A 24,787-nucleotide genomic window follows, 5' to 3' on the forward strand; every position below is an offset into this window, starting at 1 on the left:
TCCTCTTAATAGCTCAACTTTTATTCTCTTGCCTCTTGCACAGTCATTTGACTAGGTCTTCAGTCAGCACAGGGGTGTTTTTTATTCCTCTTTTTTTTTTCATTAGAAATTGAGATTCTGCCTAGCATGGAAGACGCTTAGGCATGTCTTCTACCTCATAAAGAAGCAAAATGGAACACAATCTCTTTTTTCTCACATTTGTATGTCAAATTTTAAAATAATGAAATGTAGGTTGGTATCTGGTTCCTTTTTTCAATAAACTCTTTGAATGTCACATAATATATCTTTCTCTGCAAAGGGGCTTTACATTTCACATTTCCTGCAAGAAAAAAATATTTCTCTCCTTAAGTATGACATCAAAAGAATAATGGAGCTGTAGCTCACAAAACCTTATGCTCAAATAAATTTGTTAGTCTCTAAGGTGCCACAAGTCCTCCTGTTCTTTTATCAAAAGAATAAAAATCCAAAACCATTCAGAAAGTTTAAGGCAGGGTCCACTATTATACACCACAAGAAAGCAATATATCAAACCATTAAAAAGTATGTCTGTAATTTTTTTTATATATCAAGCTACTATTAAGGCTTTAAAGAAGAAAAATGAATGTGCTGAAAATGTTTTTATTTATACAGTGTTTCCCATCTCTCTTCCTTAATGGGTATCTGAACTACATTCCATACAACCATATCCTGTAATTATAGCCCATATCACACACAAAATGAAGGCAGATTGCTGGAAGTGACAAAAGCCATCCAGACACAGATGGCAACCATTTCAGGGACAGCTACTGAATAATGGACAAGTTTAAATATAACCTTAAATATAAATAGTTTTCAATATGTCCATTATGCAAATTTTAGTATTTGTGGTTTAAATCGCTTTCCTGCATGATTTAATTAATTGCTGCAACAGAGTATTTTATTTATGGCTTTTATTTGGATTCCACTTTAGCCTACAGTATAGTCCACTGCATCTTGATGAATCTGAGATTTGGAAGTACAATGTCAAATACAATTTCTGAATGAGGGGATTTCTGCTGTTTGCTTTAATTAAAAAACATTTAAAAAAACAGGCCATTTTTTATAATTTAAGTTTTGACTATCAAATTTCTGAGCAATAAACTGATTTAAGCTTTAACAGACGGTATTCATAAATATATATCTTAGCATACACATCAATCTATGTTTCAAAGGTGCAAAGAACTGAGTGAAATACCCATGAACTACACTCTGCTGATACCTTTTGTTTTGATTAGCAAACAAACATTACATTTAGTGGCAATAGGTTGTGGCAGGACATACTTCATCTACTCAAAACCTTAAAAGAATGAAAATACTAAGCAGAAAGACTTGTGCAGCCCTTTCCATCTTCATTTTGCCTAAAACACTATTGTTAACACCCTCCATAAGGCTTTCACTTCTATCTCCTACAGGCAGCAGTACATACCCAACTTCATCCACCTTACACTTACACTTTAATGCAAAATCTTAACAGTGACCTCTTATGCTTTTATATCAGCACATCTAACTATGACATTCTGTGGATCTTGGAAGCTATTCTGCTTTACCACTGCTAATCTTGACTGCTGCATTTATTTAGCAAAAAACAGAGTAGTTTGAAATTAATATGGAGGTGTGGCTGTCGGAGATTGCCCATTTAGAAAAGAGACCTGGCTGCTTGGATCAAGATGGAACAACGAATCCATCCCAAGAATGTAGCTTCCAGCAGCCAAACATCCATAAAAAATCTGGCAACCATGAGCCTCCTTGTAGAACTCTATGGGCTGCACTTTGACCACCGCCAGTCTAGAGGCCACCTGCAAATCCAATAAACTACCTCCTACTGGGTGAGCAACCAAGGTAGGAGCCCTGTCTTTCCCTGGGCAGGAGAAAAGCACAGCCAAAACTAACAAATGGATCGTGGGGGGAAAAAGGAAAGCAAGGTGTCATAGAAAGAATTCATGATCCAAAATAAGTGAAAATCTTTTCCCAATCCCCTCCCCAAAAACAGTAGATTCTCTCTTTTACCAGCATTTCAAAGCAGTTTCTTTCTCACTTAAACTGTTCCTAACATAAAAAGAAAAGGAGGACTTGTGGCACCTTAGAGACTAACGAATTTATTTGAGCATAAGCTTTTGTGAGCTACAGCTCACTTCATCGGATGCATGCAATGGAAAATACAGTGGAGAGATTTATATACACAGAGAACATGAAACAGTGGCTGTTACCATGCACACTGTAACAAGAGCGATCAGGTAGGAGCTATTATCAGTGGGGGGGGAGGGGGAACCTTTTGTAGTGATAAGCAAGGTGGGCCATTTCCAGCAGTTGACAAGAACATATGAGGAACAGTAGGGAGGAAAATAAACATGGGGAAATAGTTTTACTTTGTGTAATGACACATCCACTCCCAGTCTTTATTCAAAGCCTAAGTTAATTGTATCCAATTTGCAAATTAATTCCAATTCAGCAGTCTCCCATTGGAGTCTGTTTTTGAAGTTTTTTTGTTGAAGAATTGCCACTTTTAGGTCTGTAATCGAGTGACCAAAGAGATTGAAGTTTTCTCCAACTGGTTTTTGAATGTTATAATTCTTGACGTCTGATTTGTGTCCATTTATTCTTTTACATAGAGACTGCCCAGTTTGACCAATGTACATGGAAGAGGGGCATTGCTGGCACATGATGACATATATCACACGGGTAGATGTGCAGGTGAACGAGCCTCTGATAGTGTGGCTGATGTGATTAGGCCCTATGATGGTGTCCCCTGAATAGATATGTGGACAAAGTTGGCAACGGGCTTTGTTGCAAGGATAGGTTCCTGGGTTAGTGTTTTTATTGTGTGGTGTGTGGTTGCTGGTGAGTATTTGCTTCAGGTTGGGCAAGGCTGTAAGCAAGGACTGGCCTGTCTCCCAAGATCTGTGAGAGTGATGGGTCGTCCTTCAGGATAGGTTGTAGATCCTTGATGATGCGTTGGAGAGGTTTTAGTTGGGGGCTGAAGGTGATGGCTAGTGGCGTTCTGTTATTTTCTTTGTTGGGCCTGTCCTGTAGTAGGTGACTTCTGGGTACTCTTCTGGCTCTGTCAATCTGTTTCTTCACTTCAGCAGGTGGGTATTGTAGTTGTAAGAATGCTTGATAGAGATCTTGTAGCTGTTTGTCTCTGTCTGAGGGGTTGGAGCAAATGCGGTTGTATCGTAGAGCTTGGCTGTAGACAATGGATCATGTGGTGTGGTCTGGATGAAAGCTGGAGGCATGTTGGTAGGCATAGCGGTGAGTAGGTTTCCGGTATAGTGTGGTGTTTATGCGACCATCGCTTATTAGCACCGTAGTGTCCAGGAAGTAGATCTCTTGTGTGGACTGGTCCAGGCTGAGGTTGATGGTGGGATGGAAATTGTTGAAATCATGGTGGAATTCCTCAAGGGCTTCTTTTCCATGGGTCCAGATGATGAAGATGTCATCAATGTAGTGCAAGTAGAGTAGGGGCATTAGGGGATGAGAGCTGAGGAATCGTTATTCTATGTTAGCCATAAAAATGTTGGCTTACTGTGGGGCCATGCAGGTACCCATAGCAGTGCCGCTGATTTGAAGGTATACATTGTCCCCAAATGTGAAACAGTTATGGGTGAGGACAAAGTCACAAAGTTCAGCCACCAGGTTAGCTGTGACATTATCGGGGATACTGTTCCTGACGGCTTGTAGTCCATCTTTGTGTGGAATGTTGGTGTAGAGGCTTCTACATCCATAGTGGACAGGATGGTGTTTTCAGGAAGATCACCCATGGATTGTAGTTTCCTCAGGAAGTCAGTGGTGTCTCGAAGATAGCTGGGAGTGCTGGTGGCGCAGGGCCTGAGGAGGGAGTTTACATAGCCAGACAATCCTGCTGTCAGGGTGTCAATGCCTGAGATGATTCGGCATCTAGGATTTCCAGGTTTATGGATCTTGGGTAGCAGATAGAATACCCCGGTCGGGATTCTAGAGGTGTGTCTGTGCCCATTTGTTCTTGTGCTTTTGTTCCTAACATGCAATCGCTATCAGTCACCAGAAGGGGCTTCAATGCAAAAGAGCAGATTCTCAAACATGCGAAGACTACTTCTGAACACATTCTGCCCATTCCTGAAAGCCAAGGTTTTCAGAGACAGAGGGTCCCTTTAACATTTTCTGGGAGGCACCACCTGAAACCACTGCACCTGTCTGCGCCTTGGTACAGGATCACTCTTCTCATTGTATTCCAGGTTGGATTTCGTTTGCAGCTCCAAGTCTTTTACTCATTTCACTGTAACTGTGCTTCATGAATATTTTCAGGATTCCTAGAGATTATGCTAAACTGATGGCCAACCCCAGAAGAGTGAGGGGAGGGAAATGGTGTAAACACAGAGGAAATTGTACTTGGATTTTCAAGATCAGGACATGCAAATATCACAGTCAATGGACTGGTCACTGCAGTCTGCATTTTCTCTTGCCTCTGCATCAATGTCCCCCTTCTTTTCTTTTCTTTTCTTTTCTTAGTGCTGAATAATAGGCTGATTGAGTGCACATTTAATACATACAAGTGCTGCCTTCCTATCTCCCATCATTCATATACTAGCTATTCATACTCTCAGTTTCACTTCTCCCCTAAATTCACCTATCCTCATTCACTCACTCACGAGTGTAATAGGGGATACCTATTTATTTATGCAGATTATTAGAGACTAAATTCTTATTTCTTCACAGAACAGGATAAATCAGCAGTAGCAGGACAGACTTCTCACATGTTGTCCTGCCAACATGCCTCAATCCTGATCCAGAAAAAACACTTCTCCATAAGTGAGCAGAATGTTCAGTTTATACAGTTCACGCAATCCCTGCCCTCAGCTGAGGCTGTCAACAAGAGAGCCAATTAGTGCCAACTGCGGTGATGATTTTTCTGTTATGGACATATGAACACTGAAGATGCTGTTAAATAGAGTTAAGACTGATAAAAGCAACCTACCTTCCTTGAAGTTTGCATTCTTCTGCCTCACTAGAACACAGAAGTTTTCTGCAGGGTTAATACTTCCAACCTACAAAAGATTGAGAAATGATTATACTACATGCCAATGCACAGCTCCCCTTTCCTCCTGTATATCAACAGAAATATTTACAATTCAATTTATTTTAATATGGATGGAGAAGCTACATTTTTTGGTATTATGGGGTCAAATAAAAGACAATTCTTAGGATACAATGTTACCCCTGATCAAAGGCTAGGTTTGATATGAATAGCTATACAAGATGAACTTACACTTACTATACTTCCCTCCTATGAACTGATCACATTCTCTAGGCACTGGAGGTCAGAAGTACAGTAATTCAGACTGCTCGCTAGTTCAGCTTTCAGACTTTTTGTAGCAAAGACTGCTTATTCATCCTAACACAGTGGTTCTCAAACTAGGGCTGCAGCTTGTTCAGGGAAAGCCCCTGGTGGGGTGGGCCAGTTTGTTTACCTGCCACATCTGCAGGTTTGGCTGATCGCAGCTCCTACTGGCCGCAGTTTGCCGCTCCAGGCCAATGGGGGCTGCGGGAAGGGCGGCCAGCATATCCTTCGGCCTGAGCTGCTTCCCGCAGCCCCCACTGGCCTGGAGCGGCGAACCGCGGCCAGTGGGAGCTGCGATCGGCAGAACCTGCGAACGCAGCAGGTAAACAAACCGGCCCGGCCCGCCAGAGGCTTTCCCTGAACAAGCAGCGGCCCTAGTTTGAGAACCAATGTCCTAATACATGCTTAATTAGGAGTGAGAGTTCTTAGCAATGTGGGTACAGAGTAGTTGGTTTGGCCCTCCAATAAGACACTGGAAATGAAAAGCTAATACTCAAGTCAGCTAACTGCTGCCCTTTCTGGTCCAGTCTGACATTTCAGAACTGACACTTTGAGAAAGCATGCAAGTGCAGAGACCTCACAAAATCTAAGGGAACTAAAAGCAGGTCAGGCATAAAGAAAGATTCACTGCACAAATGGGCAGAAGAGCTACAGAAATACACATCTACACTGCTTAGCATCCTTTTTCCAGAGTACCACATTAACTCTGAGTCAGAACAAAATATGAGGTCAGTCGTCTTCTCTTCGAAAGGTTCCACTGTTCCAAAGGTAGAGGAGAAATGCTCTTGGCTTTGTTCCCTACTTGATAAATCTAACCCACAAGATTGTATTCTTCTTTAAGGCCAAATTCTGCCTTCTGTTAAGTACTGGCTTGTGGATCTGAGGGAAGTACTTGGCCCCTAGTATTCTAACAGCAAACTGAAAAGAATGCAAGAAAAAGGTATATAATTTTTTAGATTGCAAGAAACTTTCACAGTAAAGGTCTGGGAATGGAAAAAGGCTATGTAGCTAATCCATTTGCAGTTTGCATCCTGTAATACTTTGCCTCTGAGAGTCCCCCTACATCACCATACCCCTTTTGGCTTCAGGGAAAAGGTGTATTTAAATTCTGCTCCCTAAACAGTAAGTCAAAATTCTTCTAAATTTATTTTATATTTTAATGCTTTATAAGCAAACATTTCTTACACAGATCTTCTAATAAATTGCTTCTTTGAAAGCCCATCTGTTAATGGGTTGGGGTTTGTTTTTTTTTTTTGTTTTGTTTTTTTTCAAAAAGTATACCATGCTATGCTATTAAAAAATCTGATTTTTGTGTTCGGTGTGAAATGAGCACAGCCCTCTTTCTTTTTTAATCATGTCATACATTTCAAGTGTTGAAAAGAACTGAGATATTCTTTCATCTTAATTTATATAAAATAACTATTTTTCTCTGACACCAAAATTAAGCAAGCAAAGGAAGATGCATAGCTCCGACACATGCTTGCATGCCAATGAAGCCGAACAGATAGGAAGCTAATTTACCTGTTTAACTTTGGTGGCAGAATTAACCAATTTTGTGATTTGTATCCCCAAGCAATATAAACAATAGGTTCTGAAATCATAGCAACATTTGGAAAAATGGAATAAGAAGGATTTTATTTTGTTTTTTAAAGAAGAAGATACAAGAGAAAACAACAAGCACAAATTCTGCTCTTGTATCTAACAGTGAATCTCAGTTCTGAAATTCTATTTACCTTACACCTATGGAATAGCTCTTGGGAGTTCCATGCATGTCGGGAAGGAAGAATTTTGCCTTAAAAGCAGTCAGAGCTAGCTGGCTACTACGTTCTGGGCTAGTCAGTTCATTTTACATTCAGCAGAAAGTAATCTCAAAATTCTCAATCAAATATATTTCAAATGAGAGATGCCCCTCCATTAATATATTTCAGTTAAGATATAGAAAGAGTCCCCAAGGGAGGCTCTAGAACTATTCTTTCCCATGAAAGAGGATTTGTAAAGATGTGCTTACAGTGGTGACACTGCCTTCAGCAAGGTTTGCGATGCTAAAGCTGCTTTCTTCATTTTCAGCTTTTGCCCTCTTAGCACTGGGTCCATCTTCATTGCTAGAAGTGAAGATGACAAAAAACTAAATGCAGCAAATCAAAACAAATCAACCTCCCACCTGAGCAACAAGTCCGTGCGTTTGTGCAATATATGACAAAAAGAGAAGACCAGGGTGACACTTTTGTTGTATGATTGTCTCCATGCTATGGACAAACCATGTAATGACAGAAATATAGGAAAGGACATTGAGAAGTCATCAAGTCCAGCCCCCTGCACTGAGGCATGACAAAGTAAACCTACAGCATCTCTGGGAGGAGTTTAACCAACCTGTTCTTAAAAACCTCCAATCATGGAGATCCCACAACCTTCCTTGGAAGCCTATTCCAGAACTTAACTACCCTTATAGTTAGAAAGATTTTCCTAATATCTAACCTAAATCTCCATACCTTATTCTTCCTACTGCAGACAGGAGGAGAGGGCACCCGCCAGCAGAAACAATTAATCAAATTCAACCTTTGTGTAAGCAAGAAAAACCCCCACGGAAGTCAATGGATTACGTGCCCACCTATCTTAGGGTTGAATATGGACAAAAGACTTTTTCCCACCACCAGGAATGTGGGCTACTGCCAGACCTATTATGGGGAAATCCACATGCTAAGGCAGTCCACCTTAGTTTTATAGCATATTCATGATCATTAGCATTCTCATCATATTCCTTTTAAAGAGGAAATTGCCAGAGCAAGTAATGGAAACTTAACATTTAAGTAAGAAATCCATTTACCCTTCAAATATTATTTGCCAGTTCCTGTCATGGAATTGATAGCTATTAGATATCTGTGTACACAGAGAGCTGAGAGTCTAATAACCCATCTTCTGCATCAGTGTACTCCAGAGCTTTATCTACTTCCACTTACAGCTGTCAAAACTTACTAGACAAACCTCAGTTAGGTATGGGAGTGAGTTCTCTCAGAACGACCTTAAACTATATCTGAAAATACATTCAAAAGACAAAGTTTTAATTTTTTAAAATTAATTATGGTTTTAGGCCATCTTCGAACTTTGTCCTCACAGATAACATACTCCACGGTGAAGACACAAACAGAAGAATGAATTTTGTCTCCCAATATAATACGGCAAACTTTAACAGCACATCTTAGTGATGGGAGAAGAAAATCAAGCTAATAATAATGGGAAAAATCAAAGATGTGTATAATTCTGTTCTTTGTTCTTAAGTATAAATGTAGAGGCTATTGAAACAGGACAATCAATCTGAGGTAAGAATGACTGAGAGCTACTGAATGATTACAAATATTGCGAATTAGATATCAATTACTGTTAACAGTTGTTCAAAGAAACCCAAAATAGAATCAAATAAAAGTGTTATTCTGAAAAGTTCTGAAACTACAGCAAAGAAAATCAGATGCTAGAAAAGGTAAGGACGAGAAAAAGACACTAGGCCAGGCATTGTTTTGCATTCTTAGTAACTGGAAAATGGCTTTAAAAATCCCATGAATATGAAAGATAATGCTCTAATTTTATAAAGAAATTTTCCAACCCTCCTCTTTACCACCCTCCATAATGAGCTCCTACCTACATTATAGATCACACCTATCTCTACTTTTCTCCCTCAATTTTATCACTGGTCTTCTCTGTCCCTTTGCTTAATTTTGTCACTGTTGGGATGAAATCCTTCTCCTTTGCAACTCCTGTCATCTGACATAGTCTTGCTTCTCACTCACTGTAAAAGTTTGGCATATTATATCAAGCAACACTGGGGAAAATTGCTTAATCATTCTATGCCTCCATATACTCATCTGTAAAATGGAGAAAGTAATACTCACCTAACACTGCATAGGTTTTGGACTGGTAAATTAATTAATGTATTAAGGAGTATTGGGATCCTTGAATGAAAGGCACTATAGTAGGCAATGTTTACTTAAAATCTCCTCTGAAAACATGCTTCCACCCTTGTGAGTGCTTCATTTTTGATTTGTCCCTCTGCCATTATTTTTAATGCTGTTAAGTGTTTTGTGATATTACAGGTATGATAAGTGCTATGAAAAAAATAAAGTTGTATTTAAACTTAGGGCCAGATCCTCAGCTAGTGTAAATCAGTGTAGTTCAGCTGAAGCCAATGGACACATACCAGTTTACATTAGCCAAAGATGTGGCTCTTAAAGTTTATCTGTTACTCGTAATATATTAATTAGCTAGCTGCATTTTAGAAATGTAAAAAGTATTTAAGAAAAATTAATGAAGTGCACATTTAAAATTAATTTAAAGGCTGGATTGTTATGCCCATTTCTAAGGTGCATCTGTGTTGCATCTGAAGAAGTGGGTTTTTTACCCACAAAAGCTTATGCCCAAATAAATCTGTTAGTTTTTAAGGTGCCACCGGACTCCTCGTTGTTCTTGTGGATACAGACTAACACGGCTACCCCTCTGATACTTGACTAATAAGTTTATATAACAGCTTTTCCCAAACTGTGAGGTTAGAGGTGACTCCGACCTCTTCACTGCAACCCCATGGAAGAAAAAGGAAAACTTCTGTTTTACTGAACTTCTTACCTTTTAGGGCTCAACAAAAGTGAAACTGCTTAATGAATACTGAATTTATTAAAATCTACATCAACATAGCTTGCCTCTAGTCTGTAGCACCTTATACTGTGATCCCATCAGATCTCAAAAACTAAGCAGAGGTGAATCAGGTGAATACTTGAATGGGAGACATCAAATAAAAAACCTAGAAGCTGCAAGAATAGTATTAGAAGGGTAGCCGTGTTAGCCTGGATCTGTAAAAGCAGCAAAGAGTCCTGTGGCACCTTATAGACTAATAGAGGTATTGGAGGACTCTTTGCCATGAATAGTATTGGTGATTAACAACAACAACATTTCGCATCTGAAGATGTCAAAGAGTCATACAAAGTTGCACAAGTGTCATTATCCCTATTTTACAGGTGGAGACACTAAAAAGCAAAGAGGTGAAATGACTCGGGCGAGATCACACAGAGTCAGTGTGTGTCAGGAACAGAGCCCTGTCTCCTGACTGCAAGTCTAGGATCCAGTCCACTGGACTATGCTGCCAATATTGGGACTTTTCCCTCTAAGGAATGTCCTAACTGTACTGCTGACATTCACATGACACATAATGCCTTATTTTAAAAGACAGTGATAAACAATAAGATATCATCTCAAATCAACACACAAAGTACTGTACAAACAACACTCACATTTAGATCAAAGAAAAAAGTACTGATTCTTTCAAATCAAAACCAAATGTTTAATAGCACTGTGCATCTTCTCCTTAATACCAGTTTAGGTTTCTGAATTTTAGTGAATTTGAAATAGAAATCTCTCTCACAGTTTAATTAGTTAATTAGAGGCTAAAAGGGTCAATGGTGATCATTTAGTCTGACCTCCTGCATAACACAATCTTCCCTAAATTAATTCCTGCTTCAACTCTAATATATTTTTTAGAAAAATATCCAACCTGATTTAAATATTTCCAGTGATGGGGAATTCACCACAACTCTTGATGTGTTGTACCAACGATTAATTAATGAGCAGGAGATCCACCACTGATGGCTCAGCTCTAGAGAGGAACTGGACACATCTAGCAATAGACCAGTAGCAGAATGTCTTTTGTTTCTGATATATTTTTAAAACTTTATTTTTGTCCTTAAATCTGCTGGCCATAGATTTTTCTTTGTTACCAACATTCCCTTTTTTCTATTTGTTATACATTGATTTTTTTCTTGGCTGCTTTTACTTCCCCTCTAAACAAGGCCAGTTTTTTCACCTGTGGGATTATGGCTTTTTGGGCATCTAGTAAAATGTTCTTAAATAGTTTCCAATTATTGTTCACATTTTTCCATTTAAATTTGTTCTTCCAGTTGATCTGACTCATAAAATTTTCAGCTTTGTGAAACTGACCTGTTAAAAGTACCAAGTATTTATATTACTGGTTGGAACACAGAAAGGAAGAACCAGAATTCTAATCCTGAATTAATAAACCTTGCCATACTGCTAACACAAAGGCAAACAGGTACAAACAAAACAGGTTTCATAGTAGCAGCCGTGTTAGTCTGTATTCGCAAAAAGAAAAGGAGTACTTGTGGCACCTTAGAGACTAACAAATTTATTTGAGCATAAGCAATGCATCCGATGAAGTGAGCTGTAGCTCACGAAAGCTTATGCTCTAATAAATTTGTTAGTCTCTAAGGTGCCACAAGTACTCCTTTTCTTTTTACAAACAAAACAGTGAATGAAATAGAAAGCAAAGTATTTAACAATCTGGGTTTGGACAAGAAGTGGTGAGTATTACTGACCAGTGGAACTGAATATTCAATATGAGTAAATAAAATAAAGGGCACAAAGTACTAAATAAGAATTTTTTAAAATTACTTCTCAATATTCATTACTAAGCAAAAATGTTACAGATACTAACTCAAAGTGACAAAAGGAAGGACATTTAGAACTAAGTAAGGGGTGGGCAAACTTTTTGGCCTGAGGGCCACATCTGGGTATGGAAATTGTATGGCGGGTCACAAATGCACACAAAATTGGGGGTTGGGGTACAGGAGGTGAGGGCTCCAGCTGGGGGTGCGGGCTCTGGGGTGGGGCCAGAAATGAGGAGTTCAGGGTGCGGGAGGGGGCTGAGGCAGGGGTTGAGGTGCAGGGGAGGTGAGGGCTCCAGCTCGGGGTGCAGGCTCTTGGATGGGGCTGGGGATGAGGGGTTGGGGGTGAAGGAGGGCAGGAGGGGTGCAGGAGGGCAGGAGGGGTGCTTTGGGCTAGGACTGAGGGGTTTGGAGGGCAGGAGGGGTGCAAGCTCTGGGCGGCGCTTACCTCAAGCAACTCCCAGAAGCAGTGGCATGTCCTTCCTCCAGTTCCTACATGGTGGTGCGGCCAGGTGGCTCTGCAAGCTGCCCTGTCCGCAGGCACCGCTCCTGCAGTTCCCATGGGCTGCGGTTCCCGGCCAATGGGAGCTGTGGGGGCGGTGCTTGGGGCAGGGGCAGCATGCAGAGCCTCTTGGTTGCCCCTACACGTAGGAGCCGGAGGAGGGACATGCCACTGCTTCCGGGAGCCGCATGGAGCAAGGCAAGCAGGAGCTTGAGGGCCGGATTAAAACATCTGGAGGGCCAGATGTGGCCCCCGTGCCGTAGTTTGCTCACCTCTGAACTAAGGTCATCACACTGTGTAATTCAGCCCATTGATGAAGCCCTGGAATGGGTTACTTAGGGAGGTGGTGGAATCTCCATCCTTAGAGGTTTTTAAGGCCCGGCTTGACAAAGCCCTGGCTGGGCTGATTTAGTTTGTGTTGTTCCTGCTTTAAGCAGGGGATTGGACTAGATGATCTCCTGAGGTCTCTTCCAACGCTAATATTCTATGCCTAGACCTTGAAATACAAACAATGGTACAAAACAGGACAGATTCAGTTAAGACCTCCTACAGTACCATAAACACTAAGAGGTTAGGAACACAGTGATAGCTCAAATTACAAATCACAGAAATGTAGGGTGGGAAGGGACCTCGAGAGGTCATCAAATCTAGCCCCCTTCACTGAGGCAGGACCAAGTAAACCTAGACCATGCCTGACAGGTGTCTGTCCAACCTGTTCTTAAAAATGTCCAATGACGGGATTCCACAACCTACCTTGGAAGCCCATTCCAAAACTTAACTACTCTTATCATTAGAAAGTTTTTCCTAATATCTAACCTAAATCTCCCTTGCTTCAGATTAAGTCCATAACTTTTTGTCCTTCCTTCAGTGGACATGGAGAACAATTGATCATCGTCCTCTTTCTAACAGCTCTGAACATCTTTGAAGATTATCATCAGGTCACTACTTGGTCTTCCTCTCTCAAGATTAACTACACCTGCTTTTTTAATCTTTCCTCATAGGTCAGATTTTCTAATGCTTTTATAATCTTTGTTGCTCTCCTATGGACTCTCTCCAGTTTATCCACATCTTTCCTAAAATGTGGTGCCCAGAACTGCACATAGTACTTGGCCTTAGTGAGGCCTCAGCAGGAGCAGGAGAGGCCAATTACCTCCTGTGTCTTACATATGGCACTCCTGTTAATACATCTCAAAATATCAGCCTCTCTCACAACTCTGAATATGCTGACTCATGTTCAATGGGCTATCCGCTATTATCCCCAGATCCTTTTCAGCAGTACTACAACCTAAGCATTCACTGCTGATGTGCATTTGATTTTTCCTTCCTAACTGAAGTACTCTGCAATTGTCTTTATTGAATTTCATCTTGTTAATTTCAGACCAAATCTCCTCTTTTCAGATAATTTAGGTCAGAACCTTAAATTATGTCAATAAAGTTATTTGGTTCCATAACGGTGGTAGAATAATAATAATACTTAGCACTTTGACAGAATCTTCACAGTGCTTTACAATAATAGGCATCTGCCCATCAAATCTCCTTGAGGGGAGAAAATATGTCAGCTGTGGGAACCAGCTCTTAAGGCTGCCAACACCAGAAGCAGCTCTCCCAGGGCAGTGGTGGTAGGCAGAAGGTAGATCCTCCTATTGCAACTGGAGAGGAAAGAGGTTGTTCCAACTATTGCAACTGTCCCAGAAAGTTTACACTTTGAAGACCATGAACTAGGGAGAAGGAGATATATGAAAGAAGCTGGAGACTCACACACATCATAAGATCAGCCTCACTGGGAACCCCAAAATTTAATGCCTCCTCTCTATATTAAACTACACTGTAGTTTAAAGGTAAATATATCTGTAACAGAGCACTGATCCTTGGGTGATCTGTTCATCTGTTACAGACTCTGGCCATTGAAAATTGGGAGTCGTAGTTGTAACTCATATGACTAGGAGCAAGCATGTGATCTAAAGGCATCTAGACATAAGAATCCCTTAGACAGAGGCAGGAAAAAGCAGAGGACCAGGGTCAAAGAAGAACCTGGGTTAGATACCAGGGACCGGAGAAGTCTTAGTGTGGTCTTCCCATAACAGCCAGGCAGAAGGAGTTCTACTGCACAATGTAGGGAAATGGCTGCAGAGAACCCTTCACCAGGGGATGAAAGACTATCTGAGCTAACCAGAGAGTTGACAGACAGCAAAGTCCAGAGGGGGCTGTGAGACCTTGCCCCCAGTGAGAGAAAGGACTAACTACATTAACTGTACAAATACAAGTGAGGCAAATACATCATAGTTAATAAGAGCAGCAACAATTTCTATTCTAAAAATTGTTGATTAAAATAAAAGTCTTTGGAGGAGCCTACAATGACTTGGCTTTTGAAGAAATTAATGCGCATTACATAGCAGACTATATTATGAAAATCAGCTGCTTTTCCTTTGACTTGGCATTCTAATAGAAGCTATTGAACAAAGTAAACAGCATACCAAGATGGAAAACTAGTTTAAAGCTCTGAAATATTTATAATGCATTTAAACTGAAAGAGACCTTTTGCTTATTCAAACCATTTTATTACTACTCATTCAACAACAAAACACATACATACATTAACAATGTACATTGTACACGTTCTCCAGGTTTTTTTAGACTCCTTCCCATTTCTCACACATGTTCCCATGAAACTGTACGTGTTGTCTCCACAGACCACAGAGTTCACAATCCCTTGCACCCTGGGAACTAGATACTGGGACCAAAAAAATAAAAACAAAAACAAACATCCTACACAGACAGAGTACTTGGTGGTAGTGTGCTCTATCTACAGACAGTTTAGCATCACAAGATATTCTATCCACAAGTGATTGGTCTCATGTACAAAATATTTCAAGCCTGCTATATTCAACAAAAACAATCTGAAATGCTTCAAGAACAATTTATTTTAAAAAAATCCATAAAAACCCCTTCAACTTACTTGTCTTTGAAGACATCTTGAGCAGTCTTCTGTTTTTTCTTCTTGCCAGCATCTTTCAGAGGGAAAAGTGCCTTTATTTTTTCAAGAGGAGCCTGGCATTTTTCTCTCACCTCTTGTGGTACCTCCAACATTTTTAAAAGGTGCTGTTCAATGGGTGGCAGTGGCTTGTCAGGATAAAAAGCCTTATGTTGCAGGCACTGTCAGGATAAAGAATGGGCTGGTGAGAAGGGTTTTCAGGTTGTATTTTACTATTCATCCATATTGGCAAAACATCTTTTAATTTTATACAATGAATATTACTACATAGGTGAGAAATATCCTGGCTCAAGATTGGCTGAAAACAGTCATACGATGAGACAAACTTCCTGAGGACCTCAGGTCAACAACAATATAAACCAAACAGCTCAGACAGGCAAAGGAGTGCATCCTCAATGGCTGCAATAAATTCTGCGAAAATTATTACTTAACTCCCAGCAGCTAAACAGTTGCTTTCTCCTTCCAGCTGCCTAACTTCAATTTACCTTTAAAATGTTAGTTTCAAAGGAAATTACTTTAAATTCATGGTCATGTGAGAGAGATTTTCAGATATTTCTGATGGAGACATTCTGAATACAGGTAACAATATATATATACATTGACTTCCTGCTTCAGTAAACATCAAGCTTTATTGTCCCTCAAAGAAAACATTTCCTCTTGGGTCAATCATATCTGGATATTCACAAAAGAAGTCATTATGTATCTATGCAAATGAAGAGAGAGAAATTTAAAAGCACAGGGAAAAGAGAATAGATACTTTTTCAGATTAGATTTGAAAAGAGTGAGAGAACGGACGAGGCTGACAGAGGCACATGAAGGCTCGAACAGATGGTAGGAGCTATGGAAGAGAAGGTTCTTTCACAACAGTGTCAAGATAGCAGACAAAGAGGAGGCCAGTGCTAGATAAACTGGAGAACAGAGAGAGACCAGGTCAATGAGGTGGGCTGAAAAATTTCCATGGAGAGTTTTAAAAACAAAGCAGGCACTTTTGAATTGATATGAAATGAGTGGGAAGCCAGTGCAGATGTATGTTTGTATATCTGAGGAACATTTGCTACTGAAATGCACTGTACAATATATATTAGGTGTAAATGTGTGGGTAAGTATTCAAAACGCCAAGCAAACAGAGTTGTGCTCCCTTGTTGGCTGTCAGGCATGACCTCAATTTAAGAAAGAAAAAAAAAAAAAAACCCTCCACATTCATGCTGAAGAGGTGCCAATAACACCAATCCCTATCATATGTTACACATCAATACTGATGCTCTTTCATGCTGCCATTCAGAGTCTAATCCACATTAGCATACACTTTCAAAAGGAGACAGTCGCACAAAACAGATTGAAAAACACTTGTAATGATTTAAGGCATAATTATTTTGAAAAAGAATAAAGATGTTGCTAAAAGCTGTAGCCATGGCTCGTTTAATACAAAAACAATATTAAAACAGCGTTAGGGGACTGAATTAAACTCCCAAAAGCAAGACACTGAATCTGATTTGAATATGTATAGTAGGCTACTGTATCCTAAGGTCCTCTGTGACTTAGCTGCAGTAACAGGGTGGACTGAGAAGCAAGAGCTGCCTATATTTATTTACACCCAGCTGCTTTTGTGGGTGTGACAAGGCTTTTGACGTTATTTTAACCCTTAGAATAAGAGGATAAGAGACTGTTTCACAAGGAAGAGGGCTTCTGGCTGCCGTGTGAGGGAGCAAGTCAGCAAGGTGATGGGCACCTTGGAAACACCTAAGCTAAATAGTTAGAACTCTCTATATATTTATCCTGAAGTTTCTATCTCAGTCTGTCCCTCCCACTCTGCTTCCCCTTTCCTTTGAGCCTAACATTCCTCTTCCACTTCCCTTGGCAACCAGGCAGCTTCATGCTGCTACCTGCTTCCAGGCTCACTCTCCCATTTGTGTAAGCTGTCAGCAATGTACTGTCTGCTCTGTTTAAACCCCAGATGTGCCTTGTATTCCTAGCCTGAAGGAAGGATCAGGATTTGGTAGCAGAAGGTGGCAATTCACAGTGAAAGGGCTCCCTAGGGAACTCAGATTCCATAGTGATGCGTACAGAATGAAGGTCTCCTAGTTAGGTAAGATGGACAGGGCCAGTTTGGACTGACTGCAGGGAAGAGTCATGACTTGCTTTCCCTAGCAGCAGGCAGACAGCCTCAACAAAACGTTTCTGAACCAGTTGGTCCTCAAAGTGTTAGGACACTGGCTAACCTCCAGGTGTCTAGAAGTTCAGGTGAGATCTGTTTTTGTAACTGGTTTAATACAACCTTTTGAAAGATCCATTCTGGTCTCATTTCCAATGAGAGTGCCCCACAGTCGCCATTTCAACCTCTCTTGGCTACCTTCTGCCACCTGTCCTCTGCATCAAGTCAAAAGCCATGTCCACATGGACTTTTTTGGAGAAATCTCCCACCATGGCTGCACAGCCTAAAAACCTCAGGGCAGGAGCACCTACAGGCTCAGTGCTTACATTGGGGTGAATTAAATGTAACATATAAACAGGGGCAAGGTCCTGTGTGGGATATTAGACCTGGATTGTACAGCAGAAACCCTTAAATTATGCAGAACCTTCTCATCCAAGCTCTTCCCCTCATTAATTTCCTGCTCACCCAGTCCCAGTACAGCACAATCTGCCCGGTGTAACTTATTACTTCTTTATTTTGATATTAAAAGCATCTTATTGTATGCTGCCCCCAAATTTAAAATGTGCTGCTGATTTCTGTACTGAAAAGAAATAACTGCATCAAAGAAAATGTTGAAAAAGCTGGAGGCGTTGATAGCTAGATAGGAGAGTCAGTTTCCCACCCAGGAAGATACAGGAGTTGGTTTGGGTTTTTTGGCATCAAGGAGGAAGTTGAAGCTTTTGTATTGGGGAGGGAGGATTGAATTCCTCATTCTCCACTCCAGCAAACTGACAGCCATTTACCATCCCTTTGCACCCTCTCATATCATAGAATCATAGAATATCAGGGTTGGAAGGGACGTCAGGAAGTCATCTAGTCCAACCCACTGCTCAAAGCAGGACCAACACCAATATCAGCCACTGCTTCCAGAGATGAAAAGGTAATTTATCTAAATGCTTCTGCTTCAACATCAACATGCACTGCTAATCATTTCAAGTACCCTCATGAGGTAACACCTCAGTGAGATGAATGGGGTAGTTCCTGCTTCTCTCAGAAGCATTTTCTCAGGCTGTGTGTGGATTCATGCAGACATCACTGTACTGGTTATATTCACAGCATATTGTAAAGGTTTTCTTGGCAACCCATACGAGCAATAGGTACAACTCTTTTTTTTTTAAAAAATATAAGTTTAATTTTTGGAGTGCAGCTAGGCAGCAAATTCAAAAATAAGAGCAATTTCGCTGCAATTTACATGCTGCATAGTCATATGACACTCAGGATTCTACCTAGAAACTGTGCTAAAATAGACCTATACTAACAAAATGGCAGAAAGGAACTAGTAGATTATGGCTTACTATTTAGACTGTAAGCTTTCTGAGGCAGGTACTATATTTTATTTTGTTAGTACCTCACCTAGCACTCTGGGTATGTTTACACAGCAACAAGACACCCGCAGCTGGTCTGTGCTAGATGACTCAGTTCACGGGGTTGGGGCTGCAGGGCTGTTTCATTGATATGTAGACTTCCGGGCTCGAATCCAGGAATCCAGGGTCTAGGACTCTGTGGGGTGGGAGGGTCCCAGAACCCAGGCTCCAGCCTGAGCCCAGAAGTCTACACAGCAATGAAACAGCCCCAAAGCCTGAGCCCTGCGAGCCTGAGTCAGGTGACATTGGCCAGCCCTGGGTTTTTCTTTTCTGTGTAGACGTACCCAATGAGGTCCCAATCCTGATTGGGACCTCTGGCCACTAGCATAAATAATAAAATGAATGCCCCACCAACAGCAGCCTCTCCTAGGGAGTCCTATTTTCCCTCTATCTTCCTCTAAAATCAAAATGTTTATAGTTACACAGTGACCCTCCAGCAGCACTATAAAATCAGTCATTGGGATAATGCCATTATTCTGATTTAGTTGGTGCTGGTTCTGCTTTGAGCAGGGGATTGGACTAGATGACCTCCTGAGGTCTCTTCCAACCCCAATATTCTATAATTCTATGTTTTGGAAGTCAATGACACACTAAGGAAAGATATCTCCAATACATGACTGTCCACTGAAGCAAGAGTTTAAAATGTTATCTGTAAAAAGCAGAGGAAATTCCATCAAAACATTGTTCCATTTATTAATAAAACCATGGTTGTTTTTTTTCTAACTCCCAACTCTGCAAACTCCCACTGGGGCTTGCCTCATGCTGGGGTTTTTTCATCTCAAATATCATCATGAAGTAACAAAGCTTCTGCTAGCCAAATCTTGCAATCGGTCGCATTCTGTACAATCAATCTGGTAGGCAGAACTTGAATAGAATGCTGGGTTCTGCATGGGTCATTGAGGGTAGGATTTCAAGACAGCTGAGTTACACTTGTGTCACTGAAGACAAAATTTGGCCCACAGAACCTTCTATTTCTGGTGACAATGCAGTAAAAAGAACAAACCCAGGATGACTCGCAGAACCTGAATTTGCAGGCAGATAGGAAAAACATTTTTTAACCTGTAAAATGCGCAAATTTCATCTGGAATCATTGAGATACAATAACGATGGACCCCACAATGCCATTTTAGTCACTTTTCAGAGCAGAAACCCACATTCAACAAGATTCTATCCATGGAGCTGTGTATAACATGATTATGCAGCTGCATAAATTGTATCATAATTGCCCATCTTTTTGAATTTGTCACATCTTTTTTTTAAAATGAACCCTTACATTCTGGGGCATAATTAAGTCTCTTGCCTTCATGGTTGCAAAGAAAACCTTCAGATGTGAAACAAATGTAAATCAAAACGCAGACAATTTGAAACAATAGCTCTGAATCAAGTATGAACTGCTCTATTTATCTCTAAAATGTGTTAACTCTGAAGCCCAATGAGGATAGTTTAAGTGTCAACACTGTTAACTGTTTCACTGCTGATCATTTTAGCAGAAACATCAAGCTAACACACTTATCTATAACTGCTGGATGCAGCAGCAGATGGTGCAGGTGGATGTTTTAAAAGTTTGCTGGGGTAGACAATGAAAAATTAAGGCCCTCCCAAGATTTAAAGTCAATCTCTGCCCCTGCCTAAAAGAAGGGGGAGGGGGCATCCCCTCTTTAACTGCCTCCTCCTTGCCAAAACACAAAATAAACTTGCCTTCCTGAGGAACAAAGGCCCCAACTATTACTCAGTTTGTTAGAACTTCCAGTTTCCCAGCAATAATTTCTATTATGCAGTTATGCATTGTCAGTATAAAAATCTGATACTAAACAAATTTTATGTTGGCTATACACTTTCAGTTTGTTGCCAAGTAAAATAAATAAATAAGAAAAGATACTGCACTGATTATGTTGCACTGGACCAGGCAAGTAGAAGGGAAGTGAAGGACAGCGTTTCTGTGGGCAATGCTGCATAAGTTGGTCTACAGTGGCAAACAGAACATGGGACATCGGTTCTATCCCTAGAAAGAAGATACAGCTGTTTCTCAAGCACATACCTTACTTGTAAATGGCCCAACATATCCTGGCTGGCCTTGGTTTCCTTAGATAAGGCTTTGTTTAGATTGCCTGTTCAAACCCTTATGATGCAGGGAGCTAGAAATATTCAGTCTGAAATTGATGCCAGTGGCAAGGCACAAGCTAGTAGCCACTCAGGATCTAGGGATTAATTCATTTAAATTACACCTGTCACAATCCAAGTATTTTCATACAATTCTGAGAAAGAGGAGGAGGGTTGTGTAGAAACAGGAAATGTTTTAACCTGTAGATTTATCATCTCACCTGATATAACCTCTGAAACTGAGGGTTTGGGATTTTGCTGGTTTTAAATATGTCTTCGGTTGTCTCCCCATCATCATCTTCATAAGCCAAACTCATAGAATCAATCAGAGAATCAACTGCAGATAACTGATCCTCTAAACCAACAAATATAAATATGCACAAAAAAGATTAAATACACTTGCAGATGGATCTGCTTGTAATAATTCACCCACAAAGATTCACTTCAGAATATGAGATTTTAACAAAGACATCAAATGCCCAAGAATTCACTATGCTTTATATTCCCTGGGGATACAGATAGGCTGATAATGAACATGGATAATCAACACAGTAATGAAAACCCTGCATTGTTTAAGGACTACAATATGAAGTTATAGAGCCTTTCAGTTTTGTGAAGATCTCAGTAACTGCTGCCTGTCTGCTTCCATTTTTCTTCTTTTCCAAGATGTTTTTATTTGCAACAGAAGGTTTATAGGCCACTTGGAAAATGAGGAGAACAGTTGGTTTGGAGAACTAAATGGAGTAATGCAACTTTTAAAAGTTACAAATGTAAATTAACTCCGTTCACAATAGTCAATTATTGCCTTGGTAAGATGGGTTGTTGAATTTCTGCTTTCAAACTGCCTGTTACAGGCAGAAACTGGAAAGCAAATCAGGAATCGCATAGTATCCTTCATGTCCTGACTGTCAGATTCTTGTTCCTTTTCAGAGTGGGCCTTACAACAAATTGGAACATCCAGAGCACAGTCTGTATTACACATTACCCCACTAATCCATCCTACTCCAGACTCTTGGGACAGTGAAGCAAACACTGTGGGATTTCACCTTGGCCTCCTGTCTGAATTCCAGCACCTGTGTGTGTCTGCTTCTTCAGCACTAATGCCTGCACTCAAATTTAAACACTGGTTTTGCACTTGTAGATTACATCATAGGATGCATATGAAGGTGGCTGTTAGATGGCCTATCTCAAGGGTGACCAACCTGAGCCTGAGAAGGAACCAGAATTTACCAATGAACATTGCCAAAGAGCCACATTAATATGCCAGCAGCCCCGCATCCGCTACCCCCCTCCAGCCCCCAGCGCCTCCCACCCACTGGCAGCCCTGCCAACCAGCGCCTCCCCCTACCTCCCACCTGCCACAATCAGCTCTTTTACAGTGCGCAGGAGGCTCTGGCAGGGCAAGGGGAGGAGTGAGGGCATGGCAGGCTCAGGGGAAAGGGCAGGGGCCTTGGGGGAAGGGATGGAGTGGGGCAGAGCAGGGGGTTGAGCAGTGAGCACCCCACAGCACATTGGAAAGTTAGTATCTGTAACTCCAGCCTCGGAGTCAGTACCTATGCAAGGCGCATATTAACCTCTGAAGAGCAGCATGCGGCTCCAGAGCCACAGTTGGCCACCCCTGGCCTATCTGAAGGAGCTGCTGGTTTTCAGTCCAGTTCCTAAAGTACAGGTGTGAACCCCATCACAAAGAAACCCTTTGCTGACAGTCTCAAAAGAGAGGCCAAAGTCATGGAGGATTAACCAGTTCTCCCTAAAATCATAAAGGTTCAGATGACAGCTTGTGATCATTTAACCTGAGCCATGACTTTTTCCAAACCAGATTATGTTTTCAAAGGAAAGTCAAACATTCCATGTATTTTAGAGTGACTTAAAGTTATGGTATTAGACTGCCGCCAATCAGTGAGACAATAAGGACCTAACTCACCTGTAGGAGTGTACTTTTTATTGTTTTTCAAAGAGGAAAACATGTATTGTCGTAAGTCCTCCATGTAGGGTAACTGCACATATATCAGACACTAAGGGGGGAAAAAACAAAAGAGAAGAAAGTGAACTTGAAGTGAAAATTCAAAATTAGTCCCAGAAGTAAAGGCAGCAGAAGTATAAGGAAATCAGAAATCTAGAAACTGTACAAATTGAAATAGTCTGATTTACTAAAAACTGTAGTACAATACAAATATTAAGTACAATATTTAACATAATTATTACTTTCACAAATATCAGGATGATTAAAAAAAATTGTGTCAGTAATGCTCTAGCCATTTATTAGACCTATTGGATCACCTGGTCCATCATCCTGCTAGTTTAGGATTGTTGCCTACAGCTCTGTCCAAACCAGCTTTAAATATGCCATGCAATGGAGCTTTCATCACTACCTGGGAGAGACTGCTCTATAGCCTACTGCATCTTACCATCAAAAAAGTTGTTTTTGACATTCCCAGCCTAATTTTTTTTATTCATATACCTCCTCCAGCTCATAGCACCCTAAATAAGTCTTTTCATCATGGATGTTTATACCCTTTAAAAATACAAAGACTTATGTCCACCCCCACCGTAGTCACTGCTTAGCCAACCTATACATATTTAGCTCCCTGAAAAGTCTCTCACAAGTAAGATCACTGGAGACATATGCTGCAGAAATTCTGCAATACTGTACAGCTTTTAGGGTCTCACTGGGGGGGGGGGGGTGTGTGTGTGTGTGTGTGTGTGTGTGTGTGATGTAAAGCATTCATTTTTTTAAAGAACTACATTTCTAGCCTTTATGGTTTCAAAGGAAACCTTCCCAAATGCAATGTGAAACATCTGGCACTATCTTCCAGAGTCTACAGACTAACTCAAACAATATCTCTGAGAGGCATAAAATAAAGAAAATGTAGAATCATAGAAATGTAGGGCTGGGAGGGACCTTGAGAAGTCATAGAATCATAGGACTGGAAGGGACCTCAAGAGGTCATCTATTCCACTCCCCTGCACTCATGGCAGGACTAAGTATTATCTAGACCAGTGGTGGGCAACCTGCAGCCTATCAGGGTAATCCACTGGCTAGCTGTGAGACAGTTCCCTGTCCAGTGAAATCTAAAAACCAGAACAGTGGTGATAGATTTATCGACCACCTACGACACGCAAGTCTTCAAGTCCAGCCCCCATTCAATTCAAAGGGATGTCAAATCAAAAACTTAATGACAACAATATTAAATGTCATGAAGTGAGCTGTAGCTCACGAAAGCTTATGCTCTAATAAATCTGTTAGTCTCTAAGGTGCCACAAGTACTCCTTTTCTTATTTCACTGCTGATTACTTTAGCACAAACTTCCCACTCATGCGCTTTATTCAGTGCAGCAAGATATGTCTGAAAAGCCTTCTGACAGCTATTAGACCCACATTCTGCATTAACATGCATCCTACCGGGTTACCTGGAGTATACGTCAGCGAACAATCTGACCACAACTTTTAAAATTGCAAATACTGAATGTTTTTTCTTGTCCTCTCCCTTCTTGATTGCTTTGCTATGAAAAAACCAAATGTTTGACTGAAGATCTAGAGCATGGGTTTTCAACCAGGGGCTGCGAACAAGTTCTAGCAGGTTCATGGCCACCTCCCTTTCTTTATAGCTAGGATGGCAATGAGGTCCTGAAACATTTTTCAGTTATAAGAGGTTCATGGTATGGAAAAGGTTGACAACCAATGATATAGGGGAATTAAAAGATCTGGGGGGGAAGATAGATGTCAGAGAGGTGAGGGAGACATTTTTAAAAATAAAATAGGGTAAAATAAAAGTATTATTATTAAAACTTTACAATAAAGACACACATTTAAACATACTGTTTTGTTTTACCATGTGCATTTTCAGTGAGTTCACTCTAAGAATA

At 40.7% G+C, this 24,787-nt stretch overlaps 1 protein-coding gene across 1 annotated transcript in view; it reads right to left on the minus strand.

Annotated features, from left to right (window-relative positions):
- Window positions 1–24,787, minus strand: part of XRCC5 (X-ray repair cross complementing 5) — a gene marked incomplete at its 5' end in the record, with an annotated part of 66,155 nt that overhangs the window by 18,483 nt on the left and 22,885 nt on the right. Inside the window, 5 exon segments of the mRNA XM_038421998.2 lie at window positions 4,970–5,039; window positions 7,341–7,434; window positions 15,231–15,427; window positions 21,143–21,276; window positions 22,846–22,936. Coding sequence (XP_038277926.2) covers window positions 4,970–5,039; window positions 7,341–7,434; window positions 15,231–15,427; window positions 21,143–21,276; window positions 22,846–22,936 — 586 coding nt within the window.

This window comes from Dermochelys coriacea, chromosome 11 (assembly GCF_009764565.3).
Source record: "Dermochelys coriacea isolate rDerCor1 chromosome 11, rDerCor1.pri.v4, whole genome shotgun sequence".
Lineage (NCBI taxonomy): Eukaryota > Metazoa > Chordata > Testudines > Dermochelyidae > Dermochelys > Dermochelys coriacea.